Source organism: Lycium ferocissimum, chromosome 7 (assembly GCF_029784015.1).
Source record: "Lycium ferocissimum isolate CSIRO_LF1 chromosome 7, AGI_CSIRO_Lferr_CH_V1, whole genome shotgun sequence".
Lineage (NCBI taxonomy): Eukaryota > Viridiplantae > Streptophyta > Magnoliopsida > Solanales > Solanaceae > Lycium > Lycium ferocissimum.
In genome coordinates, this window is record NC_081348.1 from 54,972,212 (window position 1) to 54,989,930 (window position 17,719).

A 17,719-nucleotide genomic window follows, 5' to 3' on the forward strand; every position below is an offset into this window, starting at 1 on the left:
CCAACAAGCGATTGAACGAGCTTCCATATTACTCTACTCTTAGAAGCACGAGGAGTACTTCAGTCTTTGATGTTCCTATACCCCATATGATTGTTCCTTCTGTTCATGGGTCATGAGATTTCTTATGTTGATGATGTTAGCTCAAAAGTTGTCCTTCGGAGTTAATACGACCTTATGTCACTTCGAGAGTTCTATGTGTTCATTTCAGTTATGCACTGTAATCATATACATATGCATATTGACCCATGACCAGAAGGAGTTATATACGCGTATATTATATGTACATGGGGTATAGGAAAATGGATAGGCGTTATATACGCATTACCACCTGATCAGCTGGTGCACCTTGATGATGACATATGGATCGGGCCGTAAGTTCTCGGCAATATTACATGATATATGGATCGGGCCATATGTTCCTCGGCACTATTATATGGGATATGGATCGAGCGGAGCATTCCTCAGCACTATGACCTATATTTATGTACATGAGGATGATTATCATTGAGAGCATGCATATTATACGCCTACAGAGGAAATTTCAGTTATACAGACTTACGCAAATACTTACAGATACTCATTCAGACAAATGCATGCAGAGTTGTATAGATATGATCAGATATTTGGTCATACGTATTCGATCGTACGCTCATTTCAGCTTATGAGTTTCAGATTTCATTCATGATTCTTATGTTTATACTTACGTTATTCTTATGCTTTACATACTCAATACATTATCCGTACTGACTCCCCTATTGCTCGGGAGGTTGCGCTCATGCCCGCAGGTTCAGGTAGACAGTGAGGCGGTCCAGCTTAGTAAGACCTCTATCCAGTGGTGGTTAGTGCGCTCCATTTGATCCGGAGTTACAGTCTATTTTGGTATGCCATTCTTTTGAGATATATATACACATGGGTATGACGGGGCCTTCGTCCGTCCTTTCTACAAAGCCTTTATTCCGCAGAAGTCTGTAGACAGTTGTATGTATTTGTCAGATTACGTGGCCTTGTCGGCTTGCATTGTTCTTTCCAGTTCACATGTGTATATATATATATATATATATATATATATATATATATGTATTTGTCGTATTACGTGGCCTTGTCGGCTTGCATTGTTCTTTCCAGTTCACATGTATATATATATATATATATATAGATTGCACAGAGATCATGATGTCCTACTTTCTTGAGTCAGTATAGCCCAAATTGAGTTATTTATGGGTCCTTGTTAGATAGTGTTGTTCAGATAAGAGCGTAGGGGTGTTTGGTCACCAAAGATCAGGCACTCATCGCGACTCATCGGTTTGGGTCGTGACATTACTCCTACTTTGGAAGGTAGGGAGGCTATTTCTGAAAGACCCTCAGCTCAAGAAAAAAGAATGACAAAAAAGTTAGACAAGGATTGAAGAAAGTAAAAAACTATGGCAAAATAGTATAGATAAGCATTATAGAAAATTCAAATAACCATCCATGAATTAGAGATTATTATTTTTTCGGTTTCCCACCCGGTGTTTGGTACCGCATTGGAGCCTAACTATATCTGGATTCGCGCCATGTAAGGTCCCATTCGGGGGAAGTGCACCCTATCAAAAAAAATTTCATACTCAAGACTCGAACCAGAGACATCTGATTAAGGGAGGAGCAGCCTCATCCGCTGCACCACGTCCTTTGATGGTGAATTAGAGAGTTATGATAATATTATTTGGCTGAACGTGAAATATAAATATTTGAAGCTGAAGTTGAAGTAGAGTACTAGAACATGAATTTCACTTTAAAAACAAATTTAAAGATTTATCATGAGTTAGAATTTTCATTAAAATACTCTGCAAATGAGTAACATTTCACTAGCATTTTAACTATTCAAGTTTAAAACTTCCGAGTACTGGTGGCGAAACAAATATCTGTTAATATGTAAGTCAATATTTACAAAATTATATTGAAATAATATTTATTGTCAAATGTACTGGCGAAACTCGTAGTTTTCACAAAGGGGAGTAAAAAATATAAATAAGTAAACACATTGTAAGGGGATTCAGTATGCAGTCAAGCCTCACTATAACAACATTGTTTGGTTCTGAAATTTTTTGGCTACTATAGCGAATGTTTGTTATATACATAACATTTGACATATATAAATAATATTTGCTTTGTTATAAGCAAAAAAGATGTCAAATCCTAAGCTTAATCACGCTTTGTATAAAGAAGAGAATTTTTTTAATGATGAAAATATATATTCATATTATATTCTTTGTCATAAATTGTGTATTACAATATCAAAATATTCGGTGAAAATCTTTAGATTTATATATTAGTTGTAATCTTAGAGATTATATTTCTATAAAGATGGTTGGTTGGGGGGGGGGGGGTGTGATAATGTTTCATGTCTACCAATTGACCGAGTATATCCGACATATGTTCACCACGGAGAGTTCAAAGGGAAACCTATTTATCCAGATGCAATTAATCCTTGCTTACGAATTACACAGTTTTTTCATGCATGGATGTTTTTCATCATATAACCATTCCCCATTCATGTTGGGGATTGTTGAAGCTAGCTAATAAATGAAGCTAGCTAAGTGGATGTGAATGAGAAATGGAGGGAAAATGAGATTTAAAGTAAAATCCCTTTTGGAAAGGAGTTTTGTCCCACATAGGTGGTGGAAAGGAAACTAAGTGTGCTTAAATAGACAAGCACTTCTTCTTGCTCTTAAAGAGTTGAGAAGAGGGACTCCCCTCGTGTCGTTGTCGTCGCTCGGCTCGGCTTCGGATTTGGATTTTGTCTGATTGATTGATAATCTTTTTAGACCAAATTTATTTTATTCATTTTTCCATTTCTAAAATTTTTTCGCGCTAAAATTAATTTAGAAATTCGCAGAATAATTCCCAACAGAAATTTTTATTTTCGGACAAGGTATGGCCTTACGAACAGGCACCATGCCTTTCCGAACAGACATCACACCTGTTTTGAACAAGTATTTCATGGCTATAAATACAGAGGCAATGCCTCATTTTTCAAAGATCTCGAAATTCGAAAATACTCTCGCATACTTGCCGTGATTGTATATTTTTTCAAAACAAAATCTGAGTCAGTGTCGTGTGAGATTTGTTTCAATCTTTGAGTTTGCATGAAGTCAAAAGCATTTGAGGTACCGCTACTCTTTTGATAGATTTATTCATTTTCTCCTAGGAGGAAGTAATCCTTAACCTCGAGTACTTGAGGGGATTAAATTCCTTAAGGACACACAGTGAATTCTGTGAACTCGGATATTTATTTTCTGAATTTTTTTATCGTTTGTAGTTTCTGGTTTACTCAGATTTTTCATTTCCAGTTTCTAGTTTTTGGTTTCTGATTTTGAACACAGGTTTGGATAACAATCTTAAGGTTGTTCATTTCTACTCCTAATTTACTGCTCAATATAAAGAATATAAAAACTTTGTCTAATTAATAAATTCAGTTTAAAGAATATCAAAACTTTGCCGAAGTTAGGAAATTGTGTTGGTTTGAACAAATAAAATCTTGACTGATTCTCATCGTTTGTAAGATAGAAAAGTATTTTCTTTCCGGAAATAAAAGTACTCTTTCCTAAGATAAAAAAAAGCTACTTTTTCAGAAATAAAAGTACTCTTTTCTAGAGGAAACAAAAAACCTACTTTTTTAGTAATAAAAAGTTACTTTTTTGGAGATTAAAATCTTTAGATTTTCTACTCCATTATTGAGATTAAAGTTTTCGTAACTTTCTACTCATTTGGAGACTAAAATCTTCGGATTTTCTACTCCGGTATTGAGATTAAAGTTTTCGTAACTTTCTACTCAATTGTTTACTTGATTCGAAGATATAAAAACTCCATCGAGTATATATAAGTTTGTGCATTCGGTTTGAAGGTATAAAAACTTCACTGATTTTTTTAATCCTGTTTATATTTTCTCAAATAGACATGGGAGACCAAACTGCAAATGTGACTGCCACTGGTACTGGCACAACAGCCCCTGTCATTGGCTCTACTAGCAATGTTGCTAGTTCTAGCTGTTCTGCTCCGGCACCGCAACCGGCGGAGAAACCCGAAAATATTGCTGGAATTAATTTTAAAGGATGGCAACAAAGAATGTTTTTCTATTTGACCACCCCAAGTTTGCAAAGGTTCATAAGGGAAGATGCTCCAGTTCATGAAGAAGGAGTATCAGACAATGAGCGATTCGTGGTTATCGAGCCTTGGAAGCATTCTGACTTTTTGTGCAACAATTACATCTTTAGTGATTTAGAGGATGATTTGTAGAATTTCAACAGTACTTCAAATGCTTCAAAAGAGTTATGGGATGTTCTTGAGAAGAAGTATAAAATTGAAGACATGTGTTTGAAGAAATTTGCAGTTGCAAAATTTTTGGACTATAAAATGACGGACAATAAATCTGTCGGAACCCAAGTCCAAGAGCTTAAAGTCCTTATCCATGATCTCCTTGCCGAAGGTTTGATTATCAATGAGGCGTTTCAGGTGGCTTCTATGATTGAAAAATTGCCTCTTTCGTGGAGAGATTTTAAAAACTAACTGAAACACAAACGCAAGGAAATGATCCTAGAAGATCTTGTGATTCGTCTAAAGATCGAGGAAGATAACAAATCTGCAGAGAGGAAGGTTCGTAGTAATTCAACAATATCAGGTGCAAATATTGTTGAGACTGCTCAACCAAAGTCCAGCAGGAGGAAGAAATCATCCAGGCCGGCGAACAATTCTAAGAAGAAAAATTTCAAAGGAGACTGCTACAATTGTTGCAAGACAGGACATAAATCTGTAGATTGTCATACCCCCAAGAACCAGAAGAAGAAAATCAAGCAAACATAATTAAGTAGAATGAAGAAGAGGAGGAATTGTGTGCAATGTTCTCCGAATGTAGTTTGGTTGGAAATCCAATAGATTGGTGGATTGATTCTGGCGCCACACGCCATGTCTGCTCCAACAAAAAGATATTTATCTCATATGCTCCCGTAGGGCTCGAAGAGACGATCTTTATGGAAAACTCCGCAACAGCTAAGGTTGAAGGTGTTGGGATTATTACTCTCAAAATGACTTCGGGCAAAACATTGACTTTGAAGAATGTTCTTCATGTTCCAGAAATAAGGAAGAACTTGTGTGGAATGCAACAAATCAAAATTCAAATTTGTGTTGAGTCTAAATATTCTAAGCATCCTTACAACTCCGTTGAAAGGGATACTAATCCATTAGACTTAATTCATACGGACATTTGTGATATGAAGTCAATACCATCTCGCGGTGGAAAGAAGTATTTCATAACTTTTATTGACGATTGTACGCGATATTGCTTTGTTTATTTATTTAATAGCAAAGATGAAGCAATAGATGCATTCAAGCAATATAAAATCGAGGTTGAAACACAATAACTCGACATAAGATCAAAATGATACGAAGTAATAGGGGCAATGAATATGAATCTCCTTTCGAAGAAGTGTGTTTGGAATATGGCATCATTCATCAAACAACTGCTCCCTACACGCCACAATCCAATGGGATTACGGAAAGAAAGAATTGAAATTTAAAGGAGATGATGAATGCTTTATTGATAAGTTCTGGATTACCGCAGAACTTGTGGGCGGAAGCTTTACTTACAGCTAACCAAATACTTAATTGAGTACCCCATAGCAAAACACAGTCCATTCCATATGAAGTATGGAAAAGAAGAAAAACCAACTTGAAATACTTTAAAGTGTGGGGTGTTTGTTAAAGGTGTAGGACCCAAAACTGTTAACTGTGTTTTCATTGGATATGCCAAAAATAGTAAAGCATATCGATTTTTGGTGTACAAATCAGAAAATCCCAACATTCATACCAATACGGCAATAGAATTAGATAATACCGCATTTTTTGAAAATATTTATTCGTACAAAGGTAAATGTGATTCATTTGGTGAAGGATCTAAATGACCTCGGGAAGAATCAAAGGAAAATACACCAAGTAGTGAAAATCCAAGGCATAGTAAACGTCAAAGGACGTCTACTTCCTTTGGATCAGATTTCCTGACATTTTTGTTAGAAAATAAACCTCAAAATTTTTAAAAAGCTATGTCTTCTTCGGAAGCTCAATATTGGAAAGAGGCAGTCAATAATGAAATTGAATCCATATTAAACAACCATACATGGAAGTTGGTTGATCTTCCACCTGTGACCAAACTTTTAGGTTCTAAATAGATATTCAAAAGGAAGATGCAAGATGATGGCACTATTGACAAATATAAGGCAAGACTTATTATCAAAGGATTCAGACAACGAGGAGGTCTTGATTATTTTGACACATCCTCACCGGTAGTAAGAATAACATCTATTCGGGTGTTAATAGTTTTAGCCGTTGTGTATGATCTTGAAATCCATCAAATGGACGTTAAGACAGCTTTCTTAAATGGGGATTTAGATGAAGAAATCTACATGGAACAACCCGAAGGGTTTGAAGTTTCCGGGAAAGAAAAAAAAGTATGTCGACTTGTTAAGTCTCTGTACGGACTAAAACAAGCACCCAAACAATGGCATGCAAAATTTGATCAAACGATGTTGGCCAATGGATTCAAGATTAATGAGTGTGATAAATGTGTTTACATTAAGAACACTTCATATCATATAGTCATTGATTATTTGTATGTTGATGACATGTTGATAATGAGTAAAGACATTGCTAACATAAATGCCACTAAGCGTATGCTAGCTAGCAAATTTGATATGAAAGACTTAGGAGTTGTTGACTTAATTTTAGGAATTAAGATCCACAAGACTCCTCAAGGTCTAGCTTAGTCTCAGTCACATTACATTGAAAGATTACTTGAGAAGTTCAAGTATTTAGATTTCAAAACTGCAAAAACTTCAATTGACGTAAACCTTGCTCTTGCAAATCACAAAGGTGAAAGTGAGTGTCAATTGGACTATACTAGGGTATTGGGAAGTTTAATGTACATCATGAACTGTACGCGACCAGATATAGCTTGTGTTATAAGTAAACTAAGTCGGTACACGAGTAATCCCAATCAAACGCATTGGATGGCAATGAAATGAGTTCTTGGATATTTAAAACATACCCAAAACTTTGCCTTACATTATAATAAATATCCCGAAGTTATTGAAGGATACAGTGATGCAAATTGGATCACCGGATCAACAGAATATAAATCAACAAGTGGATATATATTCATGATTGGTGGAGGAGCGGTGTCATAGAAGTCGTCCAAATAAATGTGTATTGCTCGCTCTACAATGGAGTCTACAAAGCCAGTGAAGAAGCTGAATAGCTCCAGAATTTCTTAGAAGATATTCCTTTCTGGCCCAAACCTGTGGCACCTATATGTATACATTGTGATAGCCAAGCATCAGTAGGGCAGGGAGCGTTATGTATAACGGGAAATCTCGTCACATAAGACGGAGACACAAAACCATTCGATAACTACTCTCTAGTGGAATTATCACAATTAACTATGTAAAGTCAAGAGATAACGTGTCGGATCCATTTACAAAAGGCTTAAATAGAGAGACGATTGAAAGATTATTGAGGGGAATGGGTTTAAGGCCTAGGACAAGTTATCATGGCGGCAACTCTATCTAGTAGACTGGAGATCCCAAGAGCTAGGTTCAAAGAGATCAAACAAAGTTATGAATAATGGTTCAACATTGTCAAATAACTCAACCCATTCTCATGATGAAGACAATGTTCAGAAATAAGGATAAAACATTAAGGCTTTTTGACGAGTTAATAAAGCTTAAGCTTTTGAATGGTTTCTGAGTTTGGCAGGTATGACCAGATAGTGTATCTACGAGATGACACATTTAGGAAACACCTATGTGAGTGTGAAGTGTAAGTCGCTTCAAGGTATGTTAGGTAAAGGCCCATGCTCTACACACTCATGAAACCGGGCGGTGTTCATGGCTGAAATGAACACAACAGTGAAAACCAAAGACCGTTAAAGGGTTAATTGTGTGACATGTGGTTGTCTAGGTATATACTAAAGTTCGACAGTTCAAAGATATCAAATCTACTGATTGACCAAGTATATCCGACATATGTTCACTACGGAGAGTTCAAAGGGAAACCTACTTATCTAGATGCAATTAATCCTTGCTCACGAATCACACAGTTTTTTCATGCATGCATATTTTTTGTCATATAACCATTCCCCATTCATGTAGGGATTGTTGAAGCTAGCTAATCAATGAAGCTAGCTAAGTGGGTGTGAATGAGAAATGAAGGGAAATGAGATTTAAAGCAAAGTCCATTTTGGAAAGGAGCTTTGTTCCACATAGGTGGTGGAAAAGAAAGTAAGTGTGCTTAAATAGAGAAGTACTTATTCTGGCTTTTAAAGAGTTGAGAAGAGGGACTTTACTCGCTCCATCATCGTCGCTCGGCTCAGATTTAGATTCGGATTCGGATTCGTATTTGGTCAAATGATCTGATTGATTGATAATCTTTTTAGACCAAATTTATTTTATCCATTTTTCTATTTCTGAAATTTTTCGGCGCTAAAATTAATTTAGAAATTCGCGGAATAATTCCCAACAGACATTTCTATTTTTGGATATTTTTATTTTCGGAAAAGGCATGACCTTACCGAACAGACACCACGCCTTTCCGAACAGACACCACACTTTTTTTGAACAGGTATTTCATGGCTATAAATACAGAGAAAATGCCTCATTTTTTTGCATTCTGAAATTCTGAAAATACTCTTTGCATATTTTCTGCATTCGTTACATTTTTTCAAAACAAAATCTGAGTCAGTGTCGTATATAACTTGTTGCAAACTTTGAGTTCGCGTGAAGTCAAAGGCGTTTGAGGCACCGCTACTCTTTTGATAGGTTAATCCATTTTATCTTGGGAGGAAGTAATCCTTAAAATCCAGTACTTGAGGGGATTAAATTCCTTAAGGACACACAATGAATTATATGGACTTATATATTTACTTTCTGAATTTTTTTATCGTTTTCAGTTTCTGGTTTACTCTGATTTTTCGTTTCCAGTTTCTGGTTTTGGTTTTCTGATTTTGAACAAAAGTTTGGATAACAGTAACACATGATGAAACCCACAAGATGATTCAATACACAGTGTAATTTTTCCAACGAATGGGTCTCAATTGGCTCTGCCAATGTCTAACGTTGAATCCACATCACAAAAATTCACACAATTTGTCTTAGATATCATAACATTAAAAACAATGGTTTTATGATACATGTTTCCGCTATAAATAGTTCACTCGGTGGACCTTCTTTTTACATCAATCTAAATAACAAGATCATATTATATAACTCGCTCACTTTCTATATAGTGCAAACTCTCCCTATGGCATTCAAAGTTGTAGAGTTTCGCCTTGTCTTTCATTTGAAATGCAGTCGTGTTTTCTCTGTTCTGGTCATTGTTCAATCCCATATCCAAAATGAGGACATGAGTTGTTGCAAATTTTGCAGGTTAAAAATAACAACAGCGATGGTGCCACTTCTGTTTCCTCTCCCAAACCACTCGATGCACCTGGTTTCGTCACAGGAAGGAGCAGAGAGCTGCACAGTTGGGAGTTGAAAAATAGTGGTAGTTGAGAGATTTAAGAGGAGGGTGTCGATTAGAATTGTTGATGGTGTGAATTCCCACAGCCTTCTTGAATGGGGTTTGCTTTTTTGGGTATTATGCTCACATTAGTTCTGATTCGAAGCTACATCCCTTGAGCACCTCAATTTCTTCCCGTCTAGTATCTTACACCACCATGGCTTTGGATCCAATTCGCTTGAGAACATCGACTCCAAACAAGCATGAAGCAGTGACGGAGCCAAGATTTCCACTTAGGGTATTCAAAATATAACTAAGTAGACATACAAAGAAGTAAATGGTATTCAACGTACTATATAAACATAAATAATTTGAACCTTATATTTATAATGTAATTTTTGTTCGGTTTTAAGTGTAGATGAATGGGAAATGGAGGGAAGCAAATACGGATGGAAAGTGAAAATTTTGAATTGTTCCTTTATTGCTTTTTGGATGAAGCATTTCTCTCACATTGGTTGTAGAAAGGAAAGCTCTTGTGCTTATATGTAGAATCACATCTTCTAGCATATAAAGAGTTGAGAAGAGGACCTCCCCTCACGCTGTCGTCATCGCTCGGCTTGGCTTCGGTAATTAATTATCCAAAATTTGACCTGATTTTCCGGATCCGTTTCTGACCCGTTGACCCATTTCTCCTTCCCGGATTAATTTAAACATTCCCGCTCATCTGAAAGGATGCAACCTTTGAGTTGCACCTTTCTGAACCAACACTTGCATGGCTATATATATCCTGATGATCTAAAGATTATTCCTTAGAAATTTTCTGATCTTCTCTTCTCTTCTTCTTCTTGCACTTCATAAAATATTCGTGTGATTTACTGTCGTCGAGTGAGTTTGCTGTCACCGGAGTTTGTTGTACCGCTACAACGGTGAGTATATCGTTCTATCCTGGAAGGATATATTGCAACACCTCGGGTACATTGCGGGAAATAATTTCCTTAAGGACACACTGTGAATTCAGTGGGCTCGATTAATTCTTACATATTTTTGATACAGTTTTCAGATTCTAGTTTATGTTCATTTTAGAATATAGTTTGCTATCAATCTTAAGGAAATTAATTTTTTATATTTTTTAATCTGTACTCTGTTTCTGGAGATTAAAACCTTCTGGTTTTCTACACCTTTCCGATTGAAGAACATAAAAACTTCATTGGATTATTAAAGTTAATAAGAGTGAAATGATTTGAAGAACATAAAAAATTTATCGTTAACTTGTGAAACAGTTTGAATATATAAATCTTCACTGTTTACAGTTCTGTTTTTGTTTGCCATTGATTAAACTATTTGTCAACTATTGACAGATAAAAGAAAAATGGCAATAGAAAAGGATGTCAATGTTTCTATTGGAACATAGACTGTTGCGGTGACGACTGTTGCGGCAACTACTGTTGCATCGTCAAGCCGTTCAACTGCTGCACATGTTATGGCACCTACACAGAAACTAGGAAATTTTTTTGGAATTAACTTCAAAGGATGGCAGCAACGAATGTTGTCTTGGTTGACCACTCTTGGTATGCAAAAGTTCACAAACGAAGATCCTCTAGTTCCTGAAGAAGGAATGTGAGAAAATCAGTGCTTCATGGTTGTTGAGGCTTGGAAGCATTCGGTTTCTTGTGCAAGGGTTACATTCTTAGTGTTTTAGAGGATGATCTGTACAACGTTTACAGTTCTACGAAAACATTAAAAGAATTGTGGATTGCACTTGAAAAGAAGTATAAAACTGAAGACGCATGCTTGAAAATTTTTATGGTTTTCAAGTTTCTAGACTACAAAATGGTAGACAGTAAGACTGTTGGAACCCAAGTTCAAGAACTCTAAGTGCTTATCCATGACCTTATTGCTGAAAATATGGTAATTAATGAGGCATATCAAGTGGCTGCTGTGATTGAGAAGTTGCCTCCTTTGTGGAGAGACTTCAAAAACTATCTGAAACACAAGCGCAAGGAAATGTCGCTGGAAGATCTTGTGATTCGCTTAAAGATCGAGGAGGATAATAAAGCTGCTAAAAGGCAGTCGCGTGGAAATTCAACGATTATAGGAGCAAACATCGTTGAGGAAGCTGATCTAAATAATAAGAAAAGGAAGAAGCCTTCACGATAGAGGAAGGAACAAAACAAGAAAAAATTCAAAGGCGACTGCTATAATTGTGGGAAAGCTGGACCTAAGGCTCCAGATTGTCGGTCCCCTAAGAAAAATAAGAAAAAAGATCATGCAAACATGGTGGGAAAGAATGATGACATTGATGATCTATGTGCTATGCTCATGAAATGCAATTTAGTTGGAAACCTAAAAGAGTGGTGGATTGACTCTGGAGCCACTCGACATGTTTGTCTTTGTCAAAGAAGCATTTGCTACATATACTCCAGCAGGACTCGAAGAAGAGCTTTCCATTGGAAATACTGCAACAACCAAGGTTGAAGGATATGGAAAGATATTCCTAAAGATGACTTCCAGCAAGGTGTTGACGCTTACAATGTTCTTCATGCTCCTACAATTAGGAAGAACTTAGTTTCAACTTCTTTGTTAGTTAAGAATGGATTCAAATGTGTTTTTGCTTCTGATAAGGTTGTTGTTAGCAAAAATGATATGTATGCTGGAAAGGGCTACCTCACAGAGAGCCTTTTCAAACTGAATGTAATGGTTGTTGGCAGTATTAATAAAACTCCAGCTTCATCTTATTTGTTAGAGTCAAATGATTTATGGCATGTTCGTTTAGGACACGTCAACTACAAAACCTTGCGGCAATTGATTAATTTAGAAGTATTGCCTAAATTCAAGTGTAATAAATTAAAATGTCAAATATGTGTTGAATCTAAGTTTGTTAAACATCCTTATAAGTCTATTGAGAGGAATTCTAATCCTTTAGACTTAATTCATATAGATATTTGTGATATGAAGTCAATACCATCTCACGGTGGGAAAAAGTATTTCATAACTTTTATTGACGATTGCACTCAATATTGCTATGTTTATTTGCTTAATAGTAAGGATGAAGCATTTAAGCAATATAAAAATAAAGTTGAAAATCAATTGAATAAAAAGATAAAATGATAAGACGTGATAGGGGTGGAGAGTATGATCTCCTTTAGCAAAGATATGTTAATATGAAATTATTCATCAAATCACTGCCCCTCACACACAACAATCTAATGGAATTGAGGAAAGGAAAAATCGAACATTAAGAAAATGATGAATGCTTTATTAATAAGTTCCGGTTTGCCGCAGAGCTTGTGGGGGAAAGCTATCCTTACAGATAATCGAATACTCAACAGAGTGCCCCACATCAAAACACAATCTATTCCATATGAAAAATGGAAAGGAAGAAAACCCAACTTGAAATATTTCAAAGTGTGGGGGGTGCTTAGCTAAAGTACGAGTTCCTATACCCAAAAGGATCAAAATAGGACTGAAAACTGTGGATTGTGTTTTCATTAGATATGCTACCAACAACAAAGCATGTCGATTTTTTGGTTCACAAATCCAAAAATCCCGACATCCATGTTAATACGGTAATTGAATCAGATAATGCTGAATTCTTTGAAAACATTTATCCGTATAAACATGAATGTGAGTTTTCGTTGAAAGATCTAAATGACCACAGGAAGAACCAAAGGAAAATATACCAAGTAAAGAAGATCCAAGGCATAGCAAACGTCAAAGGACATCTACTTCCTTTGGACCGGATTTTGTGACGTTTTTGCTTGAAAATGAGCCTCAAACGTTTAAAGAAGCCATGTCTTCTTCGGATTCACCATTTTGGAAAGAGGCAATCAATAGTGATATTGAATCAATCTTGAACAACCATACATGGGAATTGGTTGATCTTTCTCCCGTAAATAAACCCTTAGGTTCGAAATGGATCTTTAAAAGGAAAATGAAAGTTGATGGTACCATTGACAAATATAAGGCAAGACTTGTTGTTAAAGGTTGTAGACAAAAAGAAGGTCTTGATTATTTTGACACATACTCACCGGTAACAAGGATAACATCCATTCGGGTGTTAATAGCACTAGCGGCCATGTATAGTCTTGAATTCATCAAATGAATGTTAAGACAACTTTCTTATATGGAGATTTGGAGGAAGAAATTTACATGGAACAACTTGAAGGTTTCGTGGTTCCTGGTAAATAAAGGAAAGTGTGCAAACTTGTTAAGTCGCTTTATGGACTAAACAAGCACCCAAACAATGGCATGCAAAATTTGACCAAACAATGTTGGCAAATGGATTTAAGATCAATGAGTGTGACAAATGTGTTTACATTAAAAATAGTCCAAATCATGAAGTCATTATTTGTTTATATGTTGATGACATATTGATAATCAGTAGAGATATTGCCGACGTAAATGTTACGAAGCGTTTGCTGGCTAGCAAATTTGACATGAAAGACTTTGGAGTTACTGATTTAATCTTAGGAATTAGGATCCATAAAACTCCACAAAGGTCATTATCACAGTCTTATTATATTGAAAGAGTATTTGGCAAGTTCAAGTATTTGAATTTCAATGCTGCAAAGACTCCAATTGATGTACTGCACTTCAAAAAAATGAAGGTGAAAGTGATTCACAATTGGACTATGCACGAGTATTGAGAAGTTTGATATATATCATGAATTGTACATGACCAGATATAGCATGTGCTATCAGTAAGCTGAGTCGGTTCACAAGTAATCCCAATCAAACTCGTTTGATGGCAATGAAACGAGTTTTGGGGTATTTAAAACACATCCAAAACTATGCTTTGCACCATAATGAATATCCCGCAGTAATTGAGGGATATAGTGATGCAAATTAGATCACCGAATCATCTAAAGTTAAATCCACAAGTGGATATGTTTCTACCATTGGAGGAGGCGATTTGTCTTGAAAATCATCCAAACAGACATGCATCGCTCGCTCTACAATGGAATCTGAATTTATAGCTTTAGACAAGGCCGGTGAAGAAGCAGTATGGCTCCGAAATTTTTTGGAAGATGTTCCATTTTGGCCCAAACCTTTAGCACCTATATGTATACATTGTGATAGCGAAGCGGCAACAGGTAGAGTAGGGAGCGTTAAGTATAACAAAAAATCTCGTCACATACGATGGAGACACAATAACTTTAGGCAATTACTCTCTAGTGGTGTTATCACTATTGACTACGTAAAGTCGAGAGATAACGTGTCAGATTCACTTATCAAAGACCTAACTAGAGAGGCAGTTGAAAGATCATCAAAGGGAATGGGGTTAAGGCCTAGGACAAGTCATCATGGCGATAAATCTACCCAGTAGACTGGAGATCCCAAGAGTTAGGTTGAAAGAGATCAAACAAAATTATGAATGACGGTTTAACATTGTCAAATAACTCAACCCATTCTCGTGATGAAGTCAATGTTCAGAAACAAGGATAATACGTTAAGGTTTAAAATGAGTTAATAAAGCATTAAAGTTTTTTAATGGTTTCTAAGTTTTGCAGGATATGATCAGATAGTGTATCTATAGGACTACATGTTTAGAAATCACCTATGTGAGTGTGAAGTGTAAGCCGCTTCAAGGAGAATGATAGTAAAGGCTCATTCTCTATGCACTTATGAAATCAGGCGGTGTTCATGGCTGAAACAAACACAACCGTGAGAACCATAGACGGTTAAGGGTTAATTGTGTGACTTATGTTGTCTAGGTGTACAACAAAGCTCAACGATTCAAAGATATCATATCTATCAATTGACCGAGTACATCCGATATAAGTTCACTACGGAGAGTTCAAAGGGAAACCTACTTATCCAGATGCAATTAATCTTTACTTGTAAATCACACACTTGTTTGTGCATTCCTTTATCTTATAGCCATTCCCCATTCATTTAGGGGATTGTTGGGTTTTTAGTGTAGATGAATGGAAAATGTAGGGAAGAAAATATGGAGGGAAAATGAAAATTTTGAATTGTTCCTTTATTGCTTTTTGGATGAAGCATTTCTCCCACATTGGTTGTGAAAGGAAAAGTTCTTGCGCTTATATGTAGAAGCACATCTTCTAGCTCATAAAGAGTTGAGAAAAGGACCTCCCCCGCGCCGTAATCGTCGCACGGCTTCGGCTTTGGATTTGGTCAAATGATTTGATTGATAATCTGTTTGGACTAAATTTAATTAATTTTAATTATTAATTAATTATCATTCCCGCTCAGAAAGGATGCAACCTTAGTGTGATTTATTGCCGTCGAGTGAGTTTGTTGTACCGCTACAACAGTGAGTAGATCGTTCTATCCTGGGAGGATATATTCCAACACCTCGGGTACATTGAAGGGAATAATTTCCTTAAGGACACGCTATGAATTCAATGGGCTCGATTTAATTCTTACAAATTTTTGATACAGTTTTCAAATTCTGGTTTATGTTCATTTTCGAATACAGTTTGCTAACAATTTTTTGACAACACTAGCTCTGCCTATGGCACGGAAGCCATTATGTACTTGCATATTATTGTCTGTCATTGAAACACCTGCAGCTGGGAGGCTGTAAATGGACCTTTCCCAAAGAGCGTAATACCTTTTGATTAATTCTTATGGCTGTCTTATTAATTTGCTTATTGCTGAAAAGTCTTAAATGCAGTGGCAAAAAGATGAACAGAACAATGATTTCCTTTTCTGAATAATGCATAACATAATCATAAACCCACTAGTAGTATATTGATTCAAATCCTCATAATTTTGTACAAAGAGGTGCATAGCTTTGGATTTGTATCACTACAACTGTATTACAACATTGTGAAATCACTTGTGGGGTATGGCCAGTAATGCTTGTGATTGCTTCTCATATTTGAAACCATTTGATTTTGAATCATCAGCACTCCACACAAATATTCCACCCAACTCTCCTTTACTTTTAAGCTTACTACAAGCTGTGAAAAATCCATTTTCTGGAGATAATCCTCCACTTCCATCAGTGCTAAAGCTAGCCAAGATCCTTCCCCCTTCATAATTGGATCTCTGAGTAGAAAAATAGTCCATGAATTGAGACACAGTGGTCCCCTCATCGTACGCGTAAAATTGGAAGTTGACATAGTCTATAAGGTGACCATAGCTTTTCCATAGCGCCTTGTAATGACTCTGAACTTCATCATCATCAAACGGAGCTATGGAAGCGAATGAAATAACTCCGTTGTTCTTGAGAGTTGTAATTAGTTTCCCAATGCACTCTGTAAAGGTATCAGGGTCAGCTTGAAAATGTTCATAGTCGATATCGATGCCATCCAAATTGTATTGCTTAATTATATTTGTAAGAGAAGAGACAGCATTTGAAACCCAAGAATCGACCGAAGTAGGGTTGAAATACGCACTGGTTCCTCCAACACTGTCACCTCCTAAGCTCAATGCTACTTTGACATTCGAATGTTGGTTTTTAATCGCGGAAACAGAAGAAGGGGTGAGGTTATCTGTGTCCCAGAAAATGTTGAATTGACCGTTTGTGGGAGATGCAGAAGAAGAAGTGGTGTAATCAATGGCAAAAGAGAGAATGAAGTGAAATTCGACACCAGAGTGAATGGGAACATCAGTGAACTTGACATTCTTGAACTCTGCTCCAATGTATTCCCTGAAAATATTGGAATTTCCAGGTGCTGCATGGATTGGTGATAGAAAAATTAAGAATTGAAGAGCAAAAAATGAAAGTAAAATCTTGGAGAGCTCCATGAAGTTGAGATATATTGTTAGAATTACTCTGTAGTCTGCTAGAATGGCTTGAAGATAAGCAGTTTAAATAGTGGTTCCTTAGTAGATTTATGGATAAATGTTGAAGTATTAGTCACAACTCACAAGAGAAAGTTAAAAAATTGTTTGCTTTAGTTTGCCGTTTCATGCTAGTTGGTCAATTTGAGATATAAGTATAGAACAAGTGTATATCTTAATAGTTATTTTACTTGGCAGAAATGGCACGATGATTAGATCTGCACCTTGACTCCTAAAATGTTTTGAATAAATCTTTGGATATTTATGTCAAAATTCTAGTCCTTCTAAGCCAATTTTAAATTGTATTTAAGGAACCTGATAATCTTATTCATTTCGTTTCCTTTCCTCAAAACAAGGAATTTTCCAATGACCCAATGATATTTTGTCTTTCCTCAAAACAAGGAATTTTGCACCTTAGGTTAAACAAGACTTCTAAGGCGGA

The 17,719-nt window shown here is 36.2% G+C and overlaps 1 protein-coding gene across 1 annotated transcript; it reads right to left on the reverse strand.

Moving 5' to 3' along the window:
- Window positions 1-16,217: 16,217 nt before the first annotated feature.
- LOC132062994 (chitinase 2-like) lies at window positions 16,218-17,282 on the reverse strand. Its single transcript, XM_059455446.1, has one exon. The coding sequence runs from the start codon at window positions 17,239-17,241 to the stop codon at window positions 16,324-16,326; it is 918 nt and encodes a 305-aa protein (XP_059311429.1). The 5' UTR covers window positions 17,242-17,282; the 3' UTR covers window positions 16,218-16,323.
- Between the last annotated feature and the right edge of the window lie 437 nt (window positions 17,283-17,719).